General features: G+C 39.6%; 1 protein-coding gene across 5 annotated transcripts; it reads left to right on the plus strand.

Moving 5' to 3' along the window:
• Positions 1-913: 913 nt before the first annotated feature.
• On the plus strand, positions 914-27,412 carry LOC105935801 (eosinophil peroxidase). Of its 5 annotated transcripts, none has more exons than XM_036133923.1 (17): positions 914-1,121; positions 18,903-18,976; positions 19,073-19,138; positions 19,219-19,306; positions 19,422-19,597; positions 19,712-19,844; positions 20,134-20,263; positions 20,352-20,558; positions 20,646-21,009; positions 23,444-23,604; positions 23,687-23,945; positions 24,027-24,197; positions 25,438-25,675; positions 25,787-25,998; positions 26,128-26,165; positions 26,272-26,421; positions 26,685-27,412. In XM_036133923.1, exons 1-17 carry the CDS (start codon positions 1,027-1,029, stop codon positions 26,691-26,693), a joined length of 2,571 nt encoding a protein of 856 aa, XP_035989816.1. In that variant the 5' UTR covers positions 914-1,026; the 3' UTR covers positions 26,694-27,412. The 5 variants fall into 5 exon arrangements, with proteins under 5 accessions (XP_035989816.1, XP_035989820.1, XP_035989819.1 ...); XM_036133926.1 differs by lacking the exons at positions 18,903-18,976; positions 19,073-19,138; positions 19,219-19,306; ... (5 more) ...; positions 23,444-23,604; positions 23,687-23,945 and adding exons at positions 1,300-1,365; positions 1,446-1,533; positions 1,649-1,824; ... (5 more) ...; positions 4,637-4,895; positions 4,976-5,066 and having other exon boundaries at positions 1,066-1,210; positions 24,118-24,197; XM_036133927.1 differs by lacking the exons at positions 18,903-18,976; positions 19,073-19,138; positions 19,219-19,306; ... (3 more) ...; positions 20,352-20,558; positions 20,646-21,009 and adding exons at positions 1,300-1,365; positions 1,446-1,533; positions 1,649-1,824; ... (2 more) ...; positions 2,578-2,784; positions 2,872-3,235 and having other exon boundaries at positions 1,063-1,210.

Here is a 27,412-nt window from a genome sequence, read left to right on the forward strand (position 1 = left end):
AAAGATTGATTTTCAAGGATATTAATTAGGTCGGATTAAATAATTTAAAACACTAATCAAGCATGCTTGATGGAACGTTGTCACTAGAAACTGACTCTAACTTTTGGTTCATTAACTTTTTATTCTCATTTGTTGTAAATGGTGCCTAGCAGAAAACAGTAGCTAAAGCTAACACATTTGTATGTGTTGTATCAAGAATGGCTACATGGCTATAAGCAAAAGTTAATGGCTAAAAAAAGTTATGGTCGAGGAAGTTCCTATTGGTGCAGAATGTTAGCTTCAACAAGCTTAGCGACACTGCTAATGCTAAATTTGAAGATGCTAGCTAGCGATTCTTAACTATGAGGCAGTGGCTGTCAACCATCTCCGCTGTGGTTGTTAGTACACACTGTGATATTTCAGGGAATTAAGAAATGCTTTACTCAAACTCACAGTTAAGTGGTGGGCAACAAATGGCACATCTTAGCAGTGTTTGCCATCTTGTCCTTCTCAGAACTTGTTTTAAAAGGTTATTAGCGCTAAAACCATACGAGCAAATTAATCCGAATTATTTGGATTTACCAGATTTAAATAAGTAAGTTGAACGAGTACAGTTTCAAAAATGGCTTGAATTCAGCATATTTACTTGTCAATTGTATTCGTTAAAATATGATTTCCAACCACAAATATTTTATAAAATCTACCCAGATAGAATGCATACAAGTTGTTTTTCATGAACAAACAAATATAACTTCATTCAACTACTAAAAATGAAATGCCAGGCTTAATTATTTTTTCTGGATTTTGTTACTTCTCTGCTTTTAATCAACTTACTCTTCTTTAAAATTTACATTTAAATCAGCTTTTTACTAGAATATCTTAAAGCGTTAATCTCCAGGTCACTGTGTTAGTATGGCTGTTTCTGACCAACCCATCCAATGGAAGTTGTTCTGCTATTGTTCGAAGGTTTCTAGATAAGGTTGTTAATTCTATGAGTTGACCAGAAGCTGTGACTGATTGGCTAAAAACGGCATTTCCTGCAACACAATGATAAGGAAGAAGGAAATGCATTTCTTGACAGTAGCCTCACCTGCTCATCCCCTAAAAGGTGTGGAGGCCTTGGGTGGATCTGCTATATATATATAAGGAGGGCCACATGGATAAACACAGCATCATTACCTCCAGATCTCAAGGAGCACCTTAACCACCACAGACATCTTCAAAGACACAGGTAGAAATATTTGTTTTATTCCATAAAGGAATTTGTTAAAATTTCAATGTGCTTTTTAACCTGCTGACATTTGTCCTCTTTTGTTTCAGAGATGCTTATCTCTGTCCTTCTTATCCTGGGCCTCACCCTGGGGCCCAGCCATTCCAAACCTACAGGTAGATCTCTCCTAAGACAGCTTTCTTACTTGTTTGCTTTTTTAAAACATGATAGTTAATTTAAAATGTTTGTTTTTCAGGGGAAAGACTAGGCAGTCCTTTTCTTCAGCAATGCTTTGAAGAAGCAAAGAAAATAGTAGATGATGCATACAAATACTCCAGAGAAGAGTGCGTAGATCACACTTTCTTATCTAAAAGAATAAACAGTTTTCTGTAGTGTCTGAACTGCTCAGCTCAGAATTTCTTTATAAACTTAGAGATATTTTCATCTCCACTTCTGCAGGAGCCTCAGACGAGTCCGCAGGGACGTGGTGCAGCCTCATGATGCTCTTCGTCTCCTGAAGCAGCCCCGTGGTGACACTCGTTCAGCAGTGCGTTCTGCCGACTACATGGCACAGACTCTCCGTTTGGTCCAGGAGAAAGTGCATCATGTGCACAAGCGCTCCCTCAATGCAACAGGTCAGACACAGTCATAGCTGAGGGTTTCCTTTTCTGGTTAAGATTTTGGTATATAGGCTTACTGCTCGCCAATGTGATTACAAACTAACAGAATCCTTAAACTGTATCTTTCAGATTTGCTCACTGACCAAGACTTGATAGAACTTGCAAGGATAACTGGATGTGAAGCCCGAATCAGGAATCCACCTTGTCACAACACAGCAAATATCAACAAGTATCGTACAGCCACCAGCGTCTGCAACAACCTGTAAGTTTTAACCAGAAATGAAGACTTGCTTATACTAAAATATCAGTTTTGTATTACTAAATCATCAGCTACATTAAGAACCTGTTCTTAGAAATAAATGTTAGGTGTATTTCAACAGAGCATCATTTAGAGAAGCTTCTTTTCAAACCAATAAACCGAACTTAGAGAAGTGTTTGTGAAATATACCCACGAACATCTTGGGCCATGGACCACCAAAGATGTGTCCACTTCTGTGGGATTTGAAAATCACAATTTCAAAGCTTTCAAACTTTTACGTTTGTCTTACAGAAAAAACTCTCGCCTTGGAGCCGCCAACACTCCATTCACCCGCTGGCTGCCCTCTGAGTACGACGACGACATCTCCCAACCGAAAGGATGGAACAGAAACCGCAAATTCAACAACTTCTTGCTACCATTGGTACCTGCTTAGTTCATAAAGCCCTGACTTATTTATCATAATTTTGGTTTTAGGTTTTGAAGTAAAATGTTTTGCTCTCCTCTTTCAGGTGCGACAGGTGTCCAACAACATCCTGAGCACAACAGACGCAGGAGTCGTCAATGACACGGAGTACTCTCACATGGTGACCCTGTTCGGCCAGTGGAATGATCATGACCTCACCTTCACACCGTCCTCACCCAGCATCCGCTCCTTTAGCAACGGGCTGAACTGTGATGAGAGTTGCGAGCACAGTGAACCATGTATCCCTATCCCGGTTTGTAACAAAGCTCAAAACAAATTTTTTACTTGTTTTTCTCTTCTGTTCTTTTGATTAAAATTCATGCTCTCTGTATAATCTTAGATCCCCCCTGGAGACCCCCGCATCCCCTCCCGCCCAGACACCTGCATCCCGGCCTTTAGATCCGCCCCTGCCTGTGGAACAGGTTACTCTGCATTTAATTTTGGTGGAGAATCCAGCAAGAGGGAGCAGATGAATTTGCTGACGGCCTTTCTGGATCTGGGGCAGGTGTATGGCTCCGATGAAAAGCTCGCTCTTAACCTTCGCGACCTCACCAGCGATGCTGGCCTGCTGCGGGTTAACACCGAATTCAAAGACAACGGCCGTGAGCTGCTGCCCTTCCACTCCCTCCAGGTTCAAACGTGTGCCACTCGCAGAAGAATCACAAACGATCCAAATGCCAGGGAGGTGCCCTGTTTTATTGCAGGTTTGTGAAATTCTAAGAACAAATGAAGTAACCTTAACAGCTAAATAATAAAATTTGTTTAAGAAGTATGTAAATCTACATACTTAACTAAATTACTTCAATTCCAACGAATGTTTGAGATGGTATGGCTCCTCTGGTTCATCTTTCCATTGTAAAAAAACAAACAAACAGAAAAACATTAACTTTTAGTAAATAAGGCATAAAACATTGTTGAAATAATAACAAAAAAGGTAATATGTAAACCATTTTTGACAACCACAAAAATTAATGATAAAAACACCTTCTTATAACCACAGCTAACATCTTATGTTTCGGAATCATCTACCTCAGAGTTTAGCTTAGCCGGCTAGCATGTTTGACTTTAGCACTGTTGCTAAACTAGCTAGATACAAACTTTTTAAACCTGTTCTAACAAGATTACATGCACCTACAATGTGCTGTTCTTTGGCTTCATTGTTTAGAAGTTAAACTTGCATGCGAGTTTGAGTTTGACTTGGCTTTAGCGCTGTCGTTAAACTACTTAAAGCCAAATACAAATTTCAGATGTAGCCCAGGAGAAAAACCACTAGTGTTATGTCAGTTCTAAAGATACAACTCACTGAATTTTTTTTTCTCCTGGATGCTTACATGACAAATGAGAATAGTAATACCTGATTTAACTCACGTTTCAATAGATTATTATCAAAATGTTTAGAATTTGTTACAAAAAAGCAGGAGATAACATTGCATGAATTGAGTTGATACAAACATTGCATTTAAAAAACAGTTAAATAAAATGATGTCACATCTTCTGTTATAAGACTAAAATTAACGTGACTGATTTAAATAAAATCAGGCAAATTATAAGCACAAGATTTTTCAGTTTTTCATTATATGGTATTGTTTTATAATTAGACATCAGACTTATGCCTATAAGTCCTTTGAATTGTGTTTGTATACAAATTTGTTCTCTCATTCAGCTAAGTAATTAAAACAATTATCAAAAAAGCAAACCTGCTAGTGCACATTTTAAGTCATATTCATCTCTAATGTTTAACATTTATCAAATGGCTTATAAATAAATTACTGTAATGTATCATTACAGCACATGCCGCACATAAGGTCTTTATAAGGTAAAAATGTCAGTAGGAAATTAAGTATTAATGCATTTTTGTGCAGGTGATGCCCGTGTGGACGAGAACATCGCCCTAACATCCATCCACACCCTGTTCATGCGTGAACACAACCGTTTGGCTCGCCAGCTGAAGAGGCTGAACCCACACTGGGACAGTGAGACACTCTACCAAGAGGCCCGCAAGATCATGGGTGCTTACACCCAGGTAAAAAGACCCCAAGACTCAGTGAGAATCCACATTTTCCCCAAAGTATGTTGTTTACTCATGCTGTTTTGTTCTGTGTCAGCTGTTTGTCTTTAGGGACTATCTCCCTCACATTGTGGGTCCTGCTGCAATGCGCCAACAGCTTGGACGTTACCCCGGCTACAACCCCAATGTTGACCCCAGCATTTCTAATGTGTTTGCGACAGCAGCTTACCGTTTCGCTCACCTGGCAATCCAGCCATTTTTGTTCCGACTCGATGCAAACTACAGAGAGCACCCTCGGTTCCCCAGTGTCCCCTTGTTCAAGGCTTTCCTCGCTCCATGGAGAGTGATCTTTGAAGGTGTGCAGCACAGAGATACTGCAGAAATCCTGTAATTGTGTTTTAGGATGAAGCCCTCATTTTTTCTTAACACTCTCCAGGTGGAGTCGACCCTTTGCTGCGTGGTCTGTTAGGTGGTCCTGCTAAGCTGGCCACCCAGAACCACATGATGGTGGATGCTCTGAGGGAGAGGTTGTTCCAGTTTATCCGAAACCTGGCTCTGGACCTGGGTTCTCTGAACATGCAGAGAGGTCGGGATCATGGCCTGCCTGGTACGTGATTCACTTGGTCCAACCTCTAGCTGGAAGTCTGAACCTCAGTTCTCAAGAATCTGACTCTTCAAACATTACAAGCAAATTAGTTATCTCCATTATCTCCCAATGACCTCCAGAAAGGGCTAGATAAAATGACAATTAATAAATCAAACAGATCCAATGGATTTATAAATAGTTCCAGTTAAGTATATCTTCACTATTTTACACATTAACTAAATCCTTTTTTAAATGTACGGTCTAAGCAGATGTGAGTTAATTAGGTTCTCACTGATGTCCTCTTCTTCTCGGACCCGTCAGGGGTGTTTCCTCTCTAAAGCCATAGAATTTCCATTAGACACTGAAAAGCGCCGGAAATTCCTATTCGGCTTTGGTAACACTTTATACTTCACCTAATATTCCCAAGTTGGATTTTGTCATAAAGAGAAGGATGTCCACTGAAAATGTCTGTATTTGATGTCTGTACTGAATCCCTTGTGGCAGCAATATGACTCAGGAGACCACCCTAGAACACAACATCTTACCCTACACAGATTATATTTACAGCAGTCACAAAATTCATCATAGAAGATTTTTCAGAATATTATTATACATTGATGACCTGTTATTTTTGATTTGATTAAAAAAATTGTTGCTTATTGCTTAATAATTTTCAACTTTTTCATCCTCGTGTTGATTACTACTTCAGGCTACAATGCATGGCGCAGGTTCTGTGGTTTGTCCCAGCCCCGCAACCAGGCTGAGCTGGCTCAGGTATTGGGGAATTCTGAACTGGCTCGTAAGATGCTGCAGCTCTACGGGACGCCTGAAAACATTGATGTGTGGCTTGGAGGCGTTTCAGAGCCATTTGTGCCCGGCGGCCGTGTGGGGCCTCTGTTTGCCTGTCTCATTGCAACTCAGTTCCAGAGGATTCGCGAAGGTGACAGGTCAGTAAGTCATTGTATGACTCTTTGAGATCTCGAGTTTGGGTTACTGAGGTTGAAAAATAAACCTTTGAGTTAAATTAAATGATTTATCAAACTTTTGAAACATTTTCAGGTTGTGGTGGCAGAACCCCGGTGTTTTTACAGTAAAGCAAAGGCAGGCTTTGTCTGCTGTTACGCTCTCCAGAGTCATCTGTGACAACACGGGCATCACTGCTGTGCCTCCTGATGCCTTCAGCCTCATCTCAAACAGGAACCGTGTGGTACAGTGCTCCACTCTGCGTCGTCTGGACCTGTCAGCATGGAGAGAGAGACCCTGTGGCTTTGGTACGAGAAGCAGCTTTAATAGCTGGGAAAAACCTCAGCCAGTCTTACATGATCTATATAGTTTGTTCTTTTGCTATTAAGTGTTTAACATATATTGGGGTTTTTTTTTTTTGTTTGTTTGTTCATGTTACAGGATCTCCTGCTGGTTGTTTAAAGTCTAGGGATGGAGAGGTCAGTCTTCATCTGTATTACTAAAATCAAACTCTTTTGTCAATACAATGCTGTTTTTTTTATGGAAATGCTTAGGTAAATGTTTATATCTTTTTGATAAACAGGATATAACCCAGACAGATGAACTGAACAATCTGGACCCTGAGGATCTCCAGGACCCGTTAGACCCTGTGGACCCTGTAGACCTTCAGGGTCCTCTGGATCTCCAGGAGCCTCTCAATCTGCAGGATCCCATGGAACAAGAGACCAATGAGGTAGTTTCTTCTGAGAAGCTTGGATTTTCACTGATATTAAACAAAAAAACGTCCAGTCCCCCATTTTGATGATATCATGTCATCATTTCATATCATTTGTTGTTGTTTTTTTACATGTTTTTTATAGAGACAGCAGTTTATTTCTATATTTTACTAGCTCAGGCTTGTTTTTTTTTCTTCTAGGAAGATATGGAATTGGATGATTTTGTACAAACTGCTTCTCAGCTTTCTGACATAAATTATGTTTCTCCTCAGATCCCGTAAGATCATACAGCCTCAGAGGCCTCTCCAGTTCCACCAATATTTAAACATCAGTACCATACAGCTGCAGTCTGTTTTCTTGGCCTATCTGCAAATACAGCCGTTCCCCAGATAAATTCTGTTTCTGTCAAACAACAAACAGAACCAACACAGCACTCTGACAAGCCTGTTTTTGTTCCTTAGCCATTGGCTCAACACTTCTTCCATCGGAGCAGAAAGTTGGGACTACAATGAACATTTTTAAGCTGGGCTTTAGCATCTTCTTCTCAGGACGTTTGTTCTTCACTGTGGGACACAAACACACCTTCTCCAGACTGAACTGTCAGCTTCAAAAACACCAGTGACCTCTGGGCTTTAAACTCTGTTTACATCAGTTCGCTTCTGCAGCAGATGACCAGATAAAGACAGATCATCCAACTATATCCTCAACTTAATGTTTACTGTAAGAATATGGCATTTTCTGTTAGTTTTAGCTTATTAAGCATAGGTTTTAATTGAACAAATCTGTTTCATTCTGTTACAACTTACAGTCTACTATATTTAACCATAATTCAACATAAGGCCAATTTGGATGGGAACAATCAGTATGAAATTAGGAATATTAAAAATTGTACTTTATAAATGTTATAAGTTATGCTTTGTCTGCCAGTATTTTTGTTATGCTACAACTTTGTGTTATATTGAATATTGCATTCAATAAAGCAATTGAGCAATCACTGTACAGTTTTGATGACTTTTTATTATGGATTTGTTTCAAAGTAAAAATAATGCTTTTGAAAAGTAAAAGGCGCTGTGAAATATCTACAAATAAAATTCAAAGATGGTAAATGTGGAGAGCCCTCCACATTTCTTGGCACTTCATGTAAAGATGTAGAAAAAACCTAAACTAAATCTTCAATTGCAGCAGCATAATCTCACACCAAAAATATTAAAATATCCAAAAAAATGTGGTTCCTTAGCCACTAAAGAGAGCTGTGACTGAAAGCGTGGGGATGATAAATCACTCAATAGAACTCTGTAAAAACTATATCTCCTTTACGTCTCAGATGATGGTGGCTGTGGGGGCAGTGTATGATCTGGGGTTGCTGTAGTTGGTCAGATCCAGGTTCAGCAACAGTTCTCTTAGATTGAGGTCAGCTGACAACCTGAATATACTGAATGATCAGGTTATTCCATCAATGGACTTTTTATTCCCTGATGGCGCTGGCATAGGATTCAATGGGCTCAAATTGTGAAAGAGTGGTTCAGGGAGCATGAGACATAATTTTCACACATGAATTAGCCACCAGAGTCCAGACCATAAGCCCCATTGAGAATCTTTGGGGTGTGCAGGAGAAGGCTTTACACGTTGGGCACTCTACTATGATCAATGCAAGATCTTAGTGAAAAATGAATGCAACCCTGTGTGGAAGTAAATCTTGTGGCATTTCAGAAGCTTCTCAAAACAACAACAAAACAAAACAAATATTACTTCTTTTAAGGACTAAAAATGAAATGCCAGGCTTAATTATTTTTCTGGATTTTGTTACTTCTCTGCTTTTATCAATTTACTCTTTAAGATGTACATTTAAATGAGCTTTTTATTAAAATATCTTGATCTCCAGGCCTCTGTGTTAGTATGGTTGTTTCCAGTGTTGTATAGTAACAAAGTAAAAATACTTCACTACTGTACTTAAGTATATTTTTGAGTACTTTATACTTTTATCGAGTATAAATTTTTTTGATAACTTTCCGAACTTAATTGCATACTTTTACTCCGATACATTTTCAATGTTTGGTTTAGTTACTCGTTACAAAACAGAGAGAGAGACAGAGAGAGAGAGAGACAGAGAGAGAGAGGTGCCAGAGGTGCATACATGCACAGGTTCACCCGAAGCGCTGCTGTGCGCCAGCGGGGGCGGGGCCTGGTGCTCCACGCAGCCAACCACTAACGCACCTGGTCTTTGATTGACAAAGTATACACCTACCTTTAACTCCACTCCACTGTTTTCTATTGCGTGTGTGTGTGTGTATATATATATATATATATATATATATATATATATATATATATAATATTAGGGCTGGGCAACGATTAAAATTTTTAATCGCGATTAATCGCATAATTTGCCCGATTAATCATGATTAATCGCATTGTATGCGCAAACTCCAAGAATGAATTCAAAAGTAGTGTAAAGAGCACTTTTATTTTAATGTTCTGCTGCCATATGAACAAAAGTGTTGTAACGTTTGTAGCACTTATTTTATACTGGATATTTTCAACCCATCTATTGAATTTAGTGCACTAGTTGATCTTTTCTTCATAAGAGAACAGCAAGCACTGCAGCCAAAATATGGCCTTTTTTGACCTGCTGTATATTAGCCAGTCCCTAAGCTTGATGTATCATGAAACTGTTGACCTTTTGGGTTTTGTGGTTTTTATTTTATTATTACAATTAAATAATAATAATAATAATAATAATAATAATAATAACAATAATGTTATGTTCAGTGTTTTTTCGCTAATCCACCTCTTATATATTTAAATTCTTATGTAATTTTGTCTGTGTTGTGTGCACCTGCCTGTTGCTTTAATCCTATAAATTTCCCCGTCGTGGGATAAAAAAAGGATTAGCTAATGTTATCTTATCTTAAATAACACTTTTTAATATATGTACTGGGTTCTTTCAAGGTCTTAATTACATGTTATGTGTGGGCTCCAGTAACATATGATAGATAATATCTACTTTGAAAGTTAACATGAACTGCTGCTGAAGATGAACACTGATCTACCTGGATGTTCCATGGAGGACTGAAACGCCTCAGTCAGAGACGTCTGTGGGTCTGTCGGGGCAATGACAGAAGTTTCGTCTCCTCTCTCCATTTCTGTGGCTCGACGTTTTCATGTTTTTTCACGTGCTTAGATAAATTTGTTGTGTTTCCACTGAAATGAACCGGCTTTTTACAAAACATACAGCTTGATTTCATTTACGGTATTAAAATAAAGCCAAACGGTGCTACTTCCACTGTTCATGTTTTTCCGCTGCTGCGGTCTCTCTCATCTGTTTGTGTGTTAAGTTTGTGTGAGAGCTGAGTGGGCGGGCCAGGCTGAGCCTGCGTGCTGATTGGCTGGCGCCGCTGAGCCATGTACGAGAGGGGAGGGGGAGCGGGAGAGTGCTGCCGTGCCGTGACACAGCGCGCTGCAGTCAGCGCGTGTGCTGACTGACACTGACTGAAAGCATGTGAGCAACATGCGTTAATGCGCGATAAAATAAATATCGCCGTTAATAGTCTAATGAATTAACGCGAAATTAACGCGTTAACTTGCCCAGCCCTAATATATATATATATATATATATATATATATATATATATATATATATATATATATATATATATATATATATATATATATATAACCTGTTATAATCACCCCCTGCACCAGACTGTAGAGGAGCTGAGCAGCTCCTTTAGTGACAGACTTAGACATCCTGTCTGTAAAAAGGAGTGCTACCGCAGGTCATTCATTCCTACTGCTACCAGACTATACAATGCTGCACTATAACTGTAACCACAATAGTAATAACCAATGTGCGATGACTAATGTGCAATAATCTAATTAATACACTAGGCCACAACCCGTGCAATAATCCTGATGTAGTGACTTCTGTTGCTTTAACCACCTGAACATATGTCAGTACACATGTATGTATGTATGTACAAATGTATACACGAATGTATATGCACATATATACGTGTAGGTACGTATGTATGTAGGTGTATATATATATATATATATATACATACATATATATATATATATATATATATATATATATATATATATATATATATGTATGTTTATATATATATATATATATATATATATATATATATATATAAGTATGTTTATGTGTTTATATACATATACATCACTATGTATGTAAATAAGACATCATATGCCCATTCCTATTTCTTTTTGTATTTTTGTATCCTTTTTGATCCATTGTATATATGAAGATTCACTGTATATAACTGAATGCACCTTTCCTACTCTGCACCTTCTTGTATGAACCGATGTGGCAAGTGAATTTCTCCATTGTGAGATCAATAAAGCCTATCTTATCTCTTATCTTATCTTATCTTATCTATAATTTTAACCTAAATCGTAAAAAAAATTTAGGAAGGAGATGGTCGCTGAGAGCTTCCTGGAAGTGAGTGTAGACGCACCTGCACGCTGTTGGAGAGCGGCATTTCAGCACCTGAGTGGGTCATAAATCTCCCCTGCTGGTGGTAGCAGAAGACAATGAGTCTGAAGCCCCCTCTGTGATGTGACACCGGGTCCTCGGCTGACTCTTTCTGTCTTATCTTTCCTCTGCTCTATTTTCATCTCGCCATCATCTTCCTTAGCAAATATTTTTATAAGATGAGTTATTTTTATAGATGACATTGTAATGTAAATTAAATCAAACTTATTTGTTTCTCAATTTTTGACAGGGCCTCTCCCAGATCTTCATGTGATGAAAAACTTAAAGACGTTCGTCCACAGCAACAGATGTATAGAAATTAAAAAAATTGGTTTAAATTTGTTCTAAAAGACATAGGTATTTGCAGCATCTATGAATATTTGTTGATTTTGGTGTGAGCAATTTTCTGGGTTACTTCAAAACTTTTAAACAGTGGACATATCTGTGAAATAAAGTAACCATTTAATGAATAATGCATTCTTTTTTCTTTATTTTAGTTCTCAACTTCAAAGCAAGACACAATGTCATTTTCAAAACAACCATTTAGCATTTACATCCAACAAATTACAGTCTTACAGTGTCATAGCTGTAAAGCCTTTTGCAGTAAGATAACATCCAAGCTAGCGGGCCTCAGACGGGCTTGTCCCCCTTGATATCAAGAGGTCCCTGGAAATTTGACATCAGGCAGCAGATGGCCCACAGCTGATTCACTGATCCTACCATGGACAGCGGAACAATTGCATCCCAAATGTGGTATTCCTTCACCCTGCATATGGCCCTCTCCACTGGAATCCTCAAACGGGCGATGGCCTCGGTCTTCTGAGTGTCTGGTTTGCTGAGCTGGGTTGATTTCTTTAATGGTGGGATGATGAGTTTTACCCCAACCTCTGACAGCATTTTCTCCCTCAGTTCTACCAACACGTGGATTTTGCAACTCGGGGAGAGGACACACTAGACCTGGTTTACACAAATATTAAAGGCGCATACAAGGCAGCCCCCCCGCCCCCACCTGGGCTCTTCAGACCATCTCTCTGTTATGCTATTCCCTGCATATAGGCCCCTGCTGATCAGAGCTAAACCTACGGTGAGGCAGGTGAGGGTGTGGACTGAAGGAGGCGCTCCAGAACTGTTTTGAGTGCTCTGACTGGGACATGTTCAAGGCTGCAGCAACTTATGACGACAAGATAAACATTGATGAGTACGCCATGACTGTGTAAGCCTACATCAACAAATGCATTGAGGACGTCAGCACTACCAAGACCATCATCACCCGAGCCAACCAACGACCCTGGATTACTGTGGAGGTCCGTCAAGCACTAAAAGCTCGGAACTCAGCCTTTAAGTCTGGTGACAAGGAGGCACTGAGGTCATCGAGAGCCAACTTGAACCGTGCCATCAGGTTAGCAAAGCGGAACCACACTAAGAAAATCCAGGAGCTTTACCATGACGCCAGCGACACCAGGAGCATGTGGAAAGACATACGGGTAATCACCCCCAGTTGGTGAAGTTGATGCGGACTTCCTCAATGGACTAAATAACTTATTTGGGAGGTTTGAGGCACTAAACAGCACTCCAGCAGTGAAGGCTGTTCCCCATCAGGAAGAGGAGGTCCTCTGCCTTGACACAGCCGATGTGTGGAAGACTTTGAGGAGAGTCAACCCGCAGAAGGCCCCAGGTCCCGACAACATACCTGGGCGGGTGTTCAAGGAGTGTGCAGGTCAGCTGGCTGGTGTCCTCACAGACATTTTTAACACCTCACTGGAGCAAGCCACAGTGCCAGCATGCTTCAAGTCTGCCTCCATCATTCCGGTGCCAAAGAAACCTCAAGTCACCTGTTTCAACAACTACCGGTCAGTTGCACTGACTCCCATCATGATGAAGTGCTTTGAAAGGCTGGTGAAAGAACACATCGTCTCCAGTCTCCCCCCCAACACTCGACCAGTTCCAGTTTGCCTGCCGACGGAACCGCTCCACTGAGGACGCCATCTCCTCTGCTCTTCACCTGAGCCTGGCACACCTAAAGGAGAAGAACATGCACGTGCGGATGCTGTTCCTGGACTTCAGTTCAGCGTTTAACACCATCATCCCACAGCACCTGGTGGGAAACCTAGAACATATGGGCTTCAGCACACCCCTTTGCAACTGGCTGCTAGACTTCCTCACCAACAGACCTCAGTCAGTCCGGGTCGGACAGAACACCTCTGATGTCATCACCCTCAGCACGGGCTCCCCTCAGGGCTGCATCCTGAGCCCCCTGCTGTTCACCCTGATGAATCATGACTGCGTCCCCAGGTTGACCACCAACCACATTGTGAAGTTTGCAGACAACACAACGGTGGTGGGCCTGATCAGAGACGACAACAACCAGGACTACAGAGAGGAGGTGGAGCAGCTGGTGGGCTGGTGCAGAGACAACAGCCTGAACCTGAACATTGAGAAGACGAAGGAGATCATCGTCGACTTCAGGAAGAACCGGCCTCACCACGCTCCACTGCTCATCAACGGCTCAGCTGTGGAGGTAGTCAGCAGCACCAAGTTCCTGGGGTGCACATCACAGACAACCTCACCTGGTCTGTGAACACCACGTCACTGGTGAAGAAGGCACAGAAGCGTTTGTACTTCCTGCGGAGGATGAGGAGAGCCCACCTGCCCCCGCCCATCCTCACGACTTTCTACAGAAGCACCATAGAGAGCATTCTGACCAGCTTTCTCTGTCTGTGGTGTGGAGGCTGCAGTGCCTCCGACTGGAAGAACGTGAGGAGAGTCGTGAGGACAGCAGAAGAGATCATCGGGGCTCCTCTTCCCTCCATTAAGGACATTTCATCTCAGCGCTGTGGGTCCCGAGCCCGTAACATCATCAGGGACCCCTCACACCCCCACCATGGACTGTTCTCCCTGCTGCCCTCTGGGAAGAGGTTCCGCAGCATCCGCTGCAGGTCCACCAGGTTCTGCAAAAGCTTTTTCCCGGTCGCCATCAGACTGTTTAACTGCTGAAGCTATAAACTGGACTCTGTACCACATTCGCGTATTTGCACATTTGCATCATTGCATCCTTACCCAGCAGTACAAATGCTGCCAAACTCTCAGTCACTATAATGCATTCTTGCACAAATCACTTCTGCACATACAAATGGTTTTTTAAGAAATACTCACCTGTACACTGTGATCGCACACTGTCTCTTTCTCCTGCATTGTTTACATTTCAATTGCTGTACTGTTAAATCACTGCTGCACTTTATTCTGTAATTTTTATCCTGTAATTTTATCCTGTAATTTACTTTATCCTGTAATCTACTGCAATTCACTGTAATTTTCAAGCTGTATACAAACAAAATTTCGTTCTGTACGCAATCTGTGCATACAGAATGACAAATAAAGTTGTCTAAGTCTAAGTCTAAGCATAAGTCTGTAGTCATGATCATTTTGCACTGCCTCCAGGTGGGACCAGTCCTCTGTGCTGCTCCCTGGAACAAGCATCTCATTGTCAGCTGCAAGGCGTTTTCTTGCTCGCCTTGCAGATTGCTCACCTCTTCCTACAATAAAAAATTTTGTTATTGTTTTGATGTTATTTCAAACAAGCAATGTGATTGCCATACTTAAAACAGCATTTTTTAAAAGAAAGAGTTAGCATGAACCCCTTAAGGTAAGTTCTTGAGTTCTGAGTGAAAGTTATCTAGTAATTTATTACCAATTTAAATACTGTACTCTTACCTTTGCCCCGATCATTCCACTGGAGTTTAGATGGTACTGCTCCCTTCTTTAACTTCTTTCGACCACTTGCAGAAACGTAGGTCTCCTCTGAAGTGAAGTGCTGACTGCAGACGTAAGTGTTGCTGCGAAGGATTTTAAAATTTGGCCCCTCGTCTCTTCTTATTGCCGTCACCCAATGGGCACGAATCTATGCATCAGCCGGGAAGTCATGAAAACTGAGATATGGAAAGTTTTTTTTGTTGTTCGAGCACTGTGAGACACTGCAGTAGCAGTTTCTCTGTAATTGTGCCATGCTTGGTGGATATGATGCTGCTGAGAGATGGACACGAGGAGGACAATTAAAATTAGATTAATTATAATACTTTTTTAAACATTTTATTTAACCAGATAAACTCCCATTGAGATTAAGATCTCTTTTTCAAAGGTTGATCTGACTAAGAGGTCAGCAGCACATGTCATTAATAATACAGTATAATAAACAAAACAGGCCTCTACTTAAAATACACAGTATTTTGCACAAAAACTAAGAAAAAAGTGCATTAATATAAAGTGCAAATATTATGAAGAAAATTCATAATAATACACACAAAATTCACAATTCAGAAACAGAAGTACTGTCCAATAGACCCACGGTAATTTTTTTAGGAATGAACAAAAAGGTTCAAATGGAATAAACTATTCTGAATTCAGTGACTGCAACACGTCACCATAATCAAGTAAGGGGAACAATGTAGCAGATAAATGTTTCTTTTCACTCAGTGAAAAACAGGATTTATTTCTATAATAACAAACGAGCTACAGTAATAATTTTATAACATCTACATCTGATTAATGATAGGTACAGTAAGCTAACAAGCTGCTGCATGTTAGCTTTGATCTTCGTGTTACTGTCCCGATCAAAGCATCTATATAACAGCAATGATTGCTACCAATACTAAGAAAAATAAAGATAGTCAATATGACACGTTTAATATTGTGCTCTCAGTCTTACCTAATGAAATCGCGCTGATTTCTGATGGGTAAAAGTTCGGTAAGGTAAGCTAAAAAACTGCTGCATGTTAGCTTTGATCTTCATGTTACTGTCCCGATCAAAGCATCTATATAACAGCAATGATCGCTACAAATACTAAGGAAAATAAAGATAGTCAAAACGACACGTTTAATATTGTGCTCTCAGTCTTACCTTATGAAATCTCGCTGATTTTCAGTAAAATACATCTTGACCTCCCGATATTTCTATATAAAAGCATGTAGCCGGATGTAGCGATACCCTGCTCCTCTTCAAAATGGAAGTTAAGTGACGTCATGTGAAAAGGGTCTATTATTTAATCTGTAGATGTGGTTGCAAAATGTATTTAATATAGGCCTTTACATATTTTAAAGTTTAATCTGCTGTTCTTTAATAGTCGTACTAGTATGTTCCAATAGTATATTAATATGTTCTTATTTCAATGTTGAAATGGACAACCACTCATGTAACAATTCAGTCTTGGTGTCACCAATCTTACTCAAAGTACAGTATTGGGTCCTCCATGCTCCTTATGTATTAAGATTTACTGCACATTTAAACATTGACAACTCACTATTGTTAGGGAAATAATTAGTTGTCTGAGAAATGTAGGTAAGGAGAAGCTGTTATCTACACTTTAGATATATGATTTAAGAAATGTGTTTGGAATGTTAAGATAAATTACATGAAATGGGCTGTACAGAGCAACTACAACCCAATTGTGCATTTGTTGAAATTTTTATTTAATATTTGAAATGCTGTTAGTATCAGTTACACTTCTACTTCCATTGCAGAGTAAATACAATAAATGTATCTGTCAAATGTATAATTTAATGTATAATTTTGATGTTTTATAATTCAGACACACTATGTATATATATATACACACACACAAACACACACACACACACACACACACACACACACACATATAAATATATATAGATATATATATATATATATATATATATATATATATATATATAATATATATATATATATATATATATATATATATATATATATATATATATATATATATATATATACACACACACACACACACACACACAAAAATTGCTAGATTTGTCTCTCTTGTAAACTAAGCCCTAAGTCTTTCGGGAACTAATTCCTCACTTTTATCAGTATAGCTAGTCTAACTATTGCCATCATGCAGGTTTCACAAATGCACAAGGTTTTATCGAGTGAAAACATTTCAATCTGTTTGTCACTACTTTTGGATGGGCCTATATTGTAGCTTGTTTGACGAGCTTTAGCTCAAAAGTGTGTCAACTCTAGGAATCTTACATCTGGACTAAAAATGAAAACCCTGTTGTTCATGCCAGGAATCACAGTCAACACTGGGGACTGAGCACCCATAAAGGTCAGATCCTAGAATTGCCCCTGATCACCACCAACAGGATAAGAAGCTGGTTCAGTAGTAAAGCAGGTTAAATTAACCTTGTGGTTTAGGTAGAGCATCTAATATCAGAATCAGAATCAGAAATACTTTAATAATCCCATAACAATACTGTTGTTTCAGTACAATCGGCATAACATAAACAAACAAACATTACAAACATTTCAGGGGGAGACGATTTACTGAGGCCTTGCTGCAAAAGAACCGCCTTACACGGTGCCCACATGGTGCTGCCATTACTCTGTGAAAAGATAGAGGCCACAAAAAAGGAAGGTGGGAAGGAAAAAACATAACTCGTACTTTATCCTACAACAGGATACAGTTTGAGATATCAAAAACCTCTTGCACAAAAAGCACAAATAAGATGAAACACATATAGCAGAAGGTAAACATTTGAGACTAGTCGCGTGTAAATTCATCAGTTTATATGAGCATCAGTTATGTGTGTCTGTTTGGGTGAAAGTGTTTTTATTTCCGTGAACATTCTCCAGAGGCCATTGTCCTTGATGTTATCTGCCGGCCAGCAGTTCAGAAAGCATCCGCAGGTGTCAGCGGGGGAGGGGGAAGCAGAGTAGAGTTCTGAGAATTCTCCGCCATAACAAGCGAGGAGTGATTAGATAGGGAGGGCATCATCCAAATATGTTATTTGTTAGTAGAGCCGGAAGTCCTAATTTTCTTAACTAAATGATACCTGCAACCGCAGGTGTATCTATTAGCAAGTTTACCACTTCTGTAAGTTAACTATCACTTTATCACTTAACCATGTTCTTAGTATGCAGTCCCTTTGCCTGCACTTGGTTGTGTACAATTTTAAAGTGTATAGCACTGACCTTACTTGATGAAGAAAAACTGAAAGATTACAAAAAGGTTGTATTTTCAGTCTAAACTTGGTCTAAATTTCTCCTGCACTTGGTTGTTTATATTATTTTAAGTAAATTTGACTTTCAAGGTTTACCAACATCTAAAAAATGTCATTCAAACTGCATTTGCTTTGTTTTAATTTTTACTTGTACTTTTTATTACATTACTTGAGTACATCTATTTTTACAGTAATTTTCATACTTAAGTACAAGACATTTCAGATACTTTAAGCCTTTTACTCAAGTAACATTTCAGTCAGTTACTTGGACTTTTACCAAAGTCATATTTTGGAGAGGTACTTATACTTTTACTTGACTCTGAGTTTTCAGTATTTTATACAACACTTCTGACCAACCCATCCAATGGAAGTTGTTCAGCTATTGTTCAAAGGTTTCTAGATAAGGTTGTTCATTCTATGAGTTGACCAGAAGCTGTAACTGATTAGCTAAAAACAGCATTTCCTGCAACACAATTATAAGGAAGAAGGAAATGCATTTCTTGACAGTAGCCTCGCCTGCTCATCCCCTAAAAGGGGCGAGGCCTTGGGTGGATCTAATATATATATATATATATATATATATGTATATATATATAAGGAGGGCCACATGGACAAACACAGCATCATTACCTCCAGATCTCAAGGAGCACCTGAACCACCACTACACAGGTAGAAATCTTTGTTTTAATCCATAGAGGAATTGGTTAAAATTTCAATGTGCTTTTTAACCTGCTGACTTTTGTCCTGTTTTTTTTTTTTTCTCAGAGATGCTTCTCTCTGTCCTTCTTATCCTGGGCCTCACCCTGGGGCCCAGCCATTCCAAACCTACAGGTAAATCTCTCCTAAGACAGCTTTCTTACTTGTTTGCTTTTTTAATACATAATATTTAATTTAATTTTTTTGTTTTTCAGGGGAAAGTCTAGGCAGTCCTTTTCTTCAGCAATGCTTTGAAGAAGCAAAGAAAATAGTAGATGATGCATACAAATACTCCAGAGAAGAGTGCGTAGATCACATTTTCTAATCTACAAGGATAAACAGTTTTCTGTAGTGTCTGAACTGCACAGCTAAGAATTTCTTTTTAAACTTAGAGATATTTTCATCTCCACTCCTGCAGGAGCCTCAGACGAGTCCGCAAGGAGGTGGTGCAGCCTCATGATGCTCTTCGTCTCCTGAAGCAGCCCCGTGGTGACACTCGTTCAGCAGTGCGTTCTGCCGACTACATGGCACAGACTCTCCGTTTGGTCCAGGAGAAAGTGCATCATGTGCACAAGCGCTCCCTCAATGCAACAGGTCAGACACAGTCACAGCTAAGGGTTTCCTTTTATGGTTAAGATTTTGGTATATAGGTTTACTGCTCACCAATGTGATTACAAACTAACAGGATCCTTAAACTATATCTTCCAGATTTGCTCACTGACCAAGACTTGATAGAACTTGCAAGGATAACTGGATGTGAAGCCCGAATCAGGAATCCACCTTGTCACAACACAGCAAATATCAACAAGTATCGTACAGCCACCAGCGTCTGCAACAACCTGTAAGTTTTAACCAGAAATGAAGACTTACTTTATACGTCAGTTTTGCGTTACTAAATCATCAGCTACCTTAAGAACCTGTTCTTAGAAATAAATGTGGGGTGTATTTCAACAGAGCATCATTTAGAGAAGCTTCTTTTCAAACCAATAAGCTGAATTTACCTTCTAGAGAAGTGTTTGTGAAATATACCCCGAACATCTTGGGCCATGGACCACAAAAGATGTGTTCACTTCTGTGGAATTTCAAAATCACCATTTCAAAACTTTTAAACTTCTATGTTTGTTTTGCAGAAAAAACACTCGCCTTGGAGCCGCCAACACCCCATTCACCCGCTGGCTGCCCTCTCAGTACGACGATGACATCTCCCAACCGAAAGGATGGAACAGAAACCGTCGATTCAATAACTTCTTGCTTCCACTGGTACTAGCTTAGTTTATAAAGTCTTGACTTATTTATCATGATTTTTGTTTTAGATTTTGAAGTAAAATGTTTTTCTCTCCTCTTTCAGGTGCGACAGGTGTCCAACAACATCCTAAGCACAACAGATGCAGGAGTCGTCAATGACACGGAGTACTCTCACATGGTGACCCTGTTTGGCCAGTGGAACGATCATGACCTCACCTTCACACCGTTCTCACCCAGCATCCGCTCCTTTAGCAACGGGCTGAACTGTGATGAGAGTTGCGAGCACAGTGAACCATGCATCCCTATCCCGGTTTGTAACAAAGCTCAAAACAAATTTTTTATTTATTTTTCTCCTCTGTTCTTTTGATTAAAATTCATGCTCTCCATATAATCGTAGATCCCTCCAGGAGACCCCCGCATCCCCTCCCGCCCAGACACTTGCATCCCGGCCTTTAGATCCGCCCCTGCCTGTGGAACAGGTTACTCTGCATTTAATTTTGGTGGAGAATCCAGCAAGAGGGAGCAGATCAATGCGCTGACGGCCTTTCTGGATCTGGGGCAGGTGTATGGCTCTGATGAAAAGCTGGCTCTTAACCTTCGCAACCTCACCAGTGATGCTGGCCTGCTTCGGGTTAACACCGAATTCAAAGACAACGGCCGCGAGCTGCTGCCCTTCCACTCCCTCCAGGTTCAAATGTGTGCCACTCGCAGAAGAATCACCAATGATACAAACGCCAGGGAGGTACCCTGTTTTATTGCAGGTTTGTGAAATTCTAAGAACAAATGAAGTAAGCTTAACAGCTAAATGATAAAATTTGTTTAACAAAATATGTAAATCTACATACTTAACTAAATGACTTCAATTCCAACGAATGTTTGAGAGGGTATGGCTCCTCTGGTTCATCTTTCCATTGTAAAAAAACAAAAACAAACAGAAAAACATTAACTTTTAGTAAATAAGGCATAAAACATTGTTGAAATAACAACAAAAAAGGTGGTATGTAAACCATTTTGACAACCACAAATATTAATGATAAACATACCTTCTTATAACCACAGCTAACATCTTGTGTTTCAGAATCATCTACCTCAGAGTTTAGCTCAGCTGGCTAGCATGTTTGAATTTAGCACTGTTGCTAAACTACCTGGATACAAACTTTTTAAACCTGTTCTAACAAGATTACATGCAGATATTTTCCCTGACAAATGCAGCTACAATGTGCTGTTCTTTGGCAAAAATGGCTTCATTGTTTAGAAGTTAAACTTGCATGCGAGTTTGAGTTTGACTTGGCGTCGTTAAACTACTTAAAGCCAAATGCAAATTTCAGATGTAGCCCAGCAGAAAAACCACTAGTCTTATGCCAGTTCTAAATATACAACTCACTGAAAAAATATTTTCTCCTGGATGCTTACATGAAAAATGAGAATAGTAATACCTAATTTAACTCACGTTTCAATAGATTATTATCAAAATGTTTAGAATTTGTTACAAAAAAGCAGGAGATAATATTGCATGAATTGAGTTGATACAAACATTGCATTTAAAAAACAGTTAAATAAAATTATCTCACATCTTCTGTTATGAGACTAAAATTAACATGACTGTTTTAAATAAAATCAGGCAAATTATAAGCACAAGATTTTTCAGTTTGGGACTATATATTATTGTTTTATAATTAGACATCAGACTTATGCCTATAAATCCTTAGAATTGTGTTTGCATTAGGGCTGGGCAACGATTAAAATTTTTAATCGCGATTAATCGCATAATTTGCCCGATTAATCATGATTAATCGCATTGTATGCGCAAACTCCAAGAATGAATTCAAAAGTAGTGTAAAGAGCACTTTTATTTTAATGTTCTGCTGCCATATGAACAAAAGTGTTGTAACATTTGTAGCACTTATCTTATTTTATACTGGATATTTTCAACCCATCTATTGAATTTAGTGCACTAGCTGATCTTTTCTTCATAAGAGAACAGCAAGCACTGCAGCCAAAATATGGCCTTTTTTGACCTGCTGTATATTAGCCAGTCCTTAAGCTTGATGTATCATGAAACTGTTGACCTTTTGGGTTTTGAGGTTATTATTTTATTATTACAGTTAAATAATAATAATAATAATAACAATAATGTTATGTTCAGTGTTTTTTCGCTAATCCACCTCTTATATATATCAATCCTTATGTAATTTTGTCTGTGTTGTGTGCACCTGCCTGTTGCTTTAATCCTATAAATTTCCCCGTCGTGGGATAAAAAAAGGATTAGCTAATGTTATCTTATCTTAAATAACACTTTTTTAATATATGTACTGGGTTCTTTCATGGTCTTAATTACATTTTCTGTGTGGGCTCCAGTAACATATGATAGATAATATCTACTTTGAAAGTTAACATGAACTGCTGCTGAAGATGAACACTGATCTACCTGGATGTTCCATGGAGGACTGAAACGCCTCAGTCAGAGACGTCTGTGAGTCTGTCGGGGCAATGACAGAAGTTTCGTCTCCACTCTCTGTTTCTGTGGCTTGACGTTTTCATGTTTTTTCACGTGCTTAGATAAATTTGTTGTGTTTCCACTGAAATGAACCGGCTTTTTACAAAACATACAGCTTGATTTCATTTGCGGTATTAAAATAAAGCCAAACGGTGCTACTTCCCCTGTTCATGTTTTTTCGCTGCTGCGGCCTCTCTCAGCTGTTTGTGTGTTAAGTTTATGTGAGAGCTGAGTGGGCGGGCCAGGCTGAGCCTGCGTGCTGATTGGCTGGCGCCGCTGAGCCATGTACGAGAGGGGAGGGGAGCGGGAGAGTGCTGCCGTGACACAGCGCGCTGCAGTCAGCGCGCGTGCTGACTGACACTGACTGAAAGCATGTGAGCAACATGCGTTAATGCGCGATAAAATAAATATCGCCGTTAATAGTCTAATGAATTAACGCAAAATTAACGCGTTAACTTGCTCAGCCCTAGTTTGCATACAAATTTGTTCTCTCATTCAGCTAAGTAATTAAAACTATTATCATAAAAGCAAACCTGCTAGTGCACATTTTAAGTCATACTCATCTCTAATGTTTAACATTTATTATATGGCTTATCACTAACTTACCACAATGTATCATTACAGCACATGCAGCACATAAGGTCTTTATAAGGTAAAAATGTCAGCAGGAAATTAAGTGTTAATGTATTTTTGTGCAGGTGATGGCCGTGTGGACGAGAACATCGCCCTAACATCCATCCACACCCTGTTCATGCGTGAACACAACCGTTTGGCTCGCCAGCTGAAGAGGCTGAACCCACACTGGGACAGTGAGACACTCTACCAAGAGGCCCGCAAGATCATGGGTGCTTACACCCAGGTAAAAACACCCCAAGACTCAGTGAGAATCCACATTTTCCCCAAAGTCTGTTGTTTACTCATGCTGTTTTGTTCTGTGTCAGCTGTTTGTCTTTAGGGACTATCTGCCTCACATCGTGGGTCCTGCTGCAATGCGCCAAAAGCTTGGACGTTACCCTGGCTACAACCCTAATGTTGACCCCAGCATTTCTAATGTGTTTGCGACAGCAGCTTACCGTTTCGCTCACCTGGCAATCCAGCCATTTTTGTTCCGACTAGATGCAAACTACAGAGAGCACCCTCGGTTCCCCAGTGTCCCCTTGTTCAAGGCTTTCTTCACCCCATGGAGAGTGATCTTTGAAGGTGTGCAGCACAGAGATAAATGCAAAATTCCTGTTATTGTGTTTTAGGATGAAGCCCTCATTTTTTCTTAACACTCTCCAGGTGGAGTCGACCCTTTGCTGCGTGGTCTGTTAGGTGGTCCTGCTAAGCTGGCCACCCAGAACCACATGATGGTGGATGCTCTGAGGGAGAGGTTGTTCCAGTTTGTCATGCACCTGGCTCTGGACCTGGGTTCTCTGAACATGCAGAGGGGTCGGGATCATGGCCTGCCTGGTACGTGATTCACTTAGTCCAACCTCTAGCTGGAAATCTGAACCTCAGTTCTCAAGAATCTTACTCTTCGAACATTACAAGCAAATTAGTTATCTCCATTATCTCCCAGTGACCTCCAGAAAGGGGCAGATAAATGACAAATAATAAATCAAACAGATCCAATGGATTTTATAAATAGTTCCAGTCAAGTATATCTTCACTATTTTACACATTAACTAAATCCTTTTTTAGATGTACAGTCTATGCAGGTGAGAGTTAATTAGGTTCTCACTGATGTCCTCTTCTTCTGGGACCCGTCAGGGGTGTTTCTTCTTGTCCCTTTTATTTATTTATTTCATTTTTATAGTAAGGATTGTCTCTGCCAGTATCACAACATCATATTCTTAAGTCCCCTGATGATTCTCTCACCTTGTTCTTCCTCATCAGTAATGACCCTGATCCTTGGTCAGTGGTTAGAGATTTACAGACAGGTGTGAGTCTTCATTTTTTAAAGTTAAATGTCTCAAAGGCAAAGGAAATATTCATATGTGGTGAAAATATTGAGAGTGGGAACCAGTGTAAAATACCTGGGAACCATTGTTGATGAGAGGCTGATCTTTCAAGCCCATGTGGGCTCACTTTATAAGAAGGCTCTTAAGCAGATATATTTTTATTGGAATTGCTGTGGTTATAATGTGAATTCTGTTTTTAGGTGTATGTTTATTGTTTATGTTGTTTTATTGAGCCCGCATTAACTTTTAACAGTATCTGTTGGTTTGGGCTTTTAACTTGTAAGGACAAAAACAAAAAAAATCATTACCTTGACTAGCCTTACTCCACAAAAAGAATCTAAAGTCATAGTATTTCCATTAGATACTGAAAAGCGCCGGAAATTCCTATTCGGCTTTGGTAACACTTTATACTTCACCTAATATTCCCAAATTGGATTTTGTCATAAAGAGATGGATGTCCACTGAAAATGTCTTTATTTGATGTCTGTACTGAATCCCTTGTGGCAGCAGTATAACAAAATAACAAAGATTAAAGATACTCAAGAGACCAGTATAGAACACAACATCTTACCCTACACAGATTATATTTACAGCAGTCACAAAATTCATCAGAGGAAATTTTTCAGAATATTAACATCAAAATATTACTATACATTGATGACCTGTTATTTTTGGTTTGATTAAAAAAAATGTTGCTTATTGCTTAATAATTTTCAACTTTCTCATCCTCGTGTTGTTTACTACTTCAGGCTATAATGCATGGCGCAGGTTCTGTGGTTTGTCCCAGCCCCGCAACCAGGCTGAGCTGGCTCAGGTTTTGGGGAATGCTGAACTGGCTCGTAAGATGCTGCAGCTCTACGGGACGCCTGAAAACATTGATGTGTGGCTTGGAGGCGTTTCAGAGCCATTTGTGCCCGGCGGCCGTGTGGGGCCTCTGTTTGCCTGTCTCATTGCAACTCAGTTCCAGAGGATTCGCGAAGGTGACAGGTCAGTAAGTCATTGTATGACTCTTTGAGAACTCGAATTTGGGTTACTGAGGTTGAAAAATAAACCTTTGAGTTAAATAAAATTATTTATCAACATTTTGAACGTTTTCAGGTTGTGGTGGCAGAACCCCGGTGTTTTTACAGTAAAGCAAAGGCAGGCTTTGTCTGCTGTTACGCTCTCCAGAGTCATCTGTGACAACACGGGCATCACAGCTGTGCCTCCTGATGCCTTCAGCCTCATCTCAAACAGGAACCGTGTAGTACAGTGCTCCACTCTGCGTCGTCTGGACCTGTCAGCATGGAGAGAGAGACCCTGTGGCTTTGGTACGAGAAGCAGCTTTAATAGCTGGGAAAAACCTCAGCCAGTTTTACATGATCTATATAGTTTGTTCTTTTGCTTTTAAGTGTTTAACGTATATTGTTGTTTTTTTTTCTTGTTTTTTTATGTTACAGGATCTCCTGCTGGTTGTTTAAAGTTTAGTGACGGAGAGGTCAGTTTTCATCTGTATTACTAAAATCAAACTCTTTTGTCAATACAATGCAGTTTTTTTTTTATGGAAATGCTTAGGTAAATGTTTATATCTTTTTGATAAACAGGATATAACCCAGACAGATGAACTGAACAATCTGGACCCTCAGGATCTCCATGACCCGTTAGACCCTGTGGACCCTGTAGACCTTCAGGGTCCTCTGGATCTCCAGGAGCCTCTCAATCTGCAGGATCCCATGGAACAAGAGACCAATGAGGTAGTTTCTTCTGAGAAGCTTAGATTTTCACTGATATTCAACAAACAAACGTCCAGGCCCCCATTTTGATGATATCATGTCAGTGGTGCTAATTTATAATTTGAATTCTTAGTTGTTGTTTTTTTACGTTTTCATAAACACAGCAGTTTATTTCTATATTTTACTAGCTCAGATTTATTTTTTTCTTCTAGGAAGATATGAATTTGGATGATTTTGTACAACCTGCTTCTCAGCTTTCTGACATAAATTATGTTTCTCCTCAGATCCTGTAAGATCATACAGCCTCAGAGGCCTCTCCAGTTCCACCAATATTTAAACATCAGTGCCATACAGCTGCAGTCTGTTTTCTTGGCCTATCTGCAAATACAGCCGTTCCCCAGAGAGATTCTGTTTCTGTCAAACAACAAACAGAACCAACACAGCACTCTGACAAGCCTGTTTTTGTTCCTTAGCCATTGGCTCAATACTTCTTCCATCGGACCAGAAAGTTGGGACTACAATGAACATTTTTAAGCTGGGCTTTAGCGTCTTCTTTTCAGGACGTTTGTTCTTCACTGTGGGACACAAACACACCTTCTCCAGACTGAACTGTCAGCTTCAAAAACACCAGTGACCTCTGGGCTTTAAACTCTGTTTACATCAGTTCGCTTCTGCAGCAGATGACCAGATAAAGACAGATTATCCAACTATATTCTCAACTTAATGTTTACTGTAAGAATATGGCATTTTTTTGTTAGTTTTAGCTTATTAAGCATAGGTTTTAATTGAACAAATCTGTTTCATTCTGTTACAACTTACAGTCTACTGTATTTAACCATAATTCAACATAAGGCCAATTTGGATGGGAACAATCAGTATGAAATTAGGAATATTAAAAATTGTACTTTATAAATGTTATAAGTTATGCTTTGTCTGCCAGTATTTTTGTTATGCTACAACTTTGTGTTATATTGAATATTGCATTCAATAAAGCAATTGAGCAATCACTGTA

Source organism: Fundulus heteroclitus, unplaced genomic scaffold, assembly GCF_011125445.2.
Source record: "Fundulus heteroclitus isolate FHET01 unplaced genomic scaffold, MU-UCD_Fhet_4.1 scaffold_70, whole genome shotgun sequence".
In the NCBI taxonomy this organism is placed as follows: Eukaryota; Metazoa; Chordata; class Actinopteri; order Cyprinodontiformes; family Fundulidae; genus Fundulus; species Fundulus heteroclitus.

Bases quoted from the DNA above. Each gene is read 5' to 3' on its own strand.
- LOC105935801 (XM_036133923.1), top strand. From the start codon at position 1,027: ATGATAAGGAAGAAGGAAATGCATTTCTTGACAGTAGCCTCACCTGCT. The intron at 18,977-19,072 runs GTAGAAATCTTT...TTTTTTTCTCAG, and splicing joins CCTGAACCACCACTACACAG to AGATGCTTCTCTCTGTCCTT. The intron at 25,676-25,786 runs GTCAGTAAGTCA...GAACGTTTTCAG, and splicing joins AGGATTCGCGAAGGTGACAG to GTTGTGGTGGCAGAACCCCG.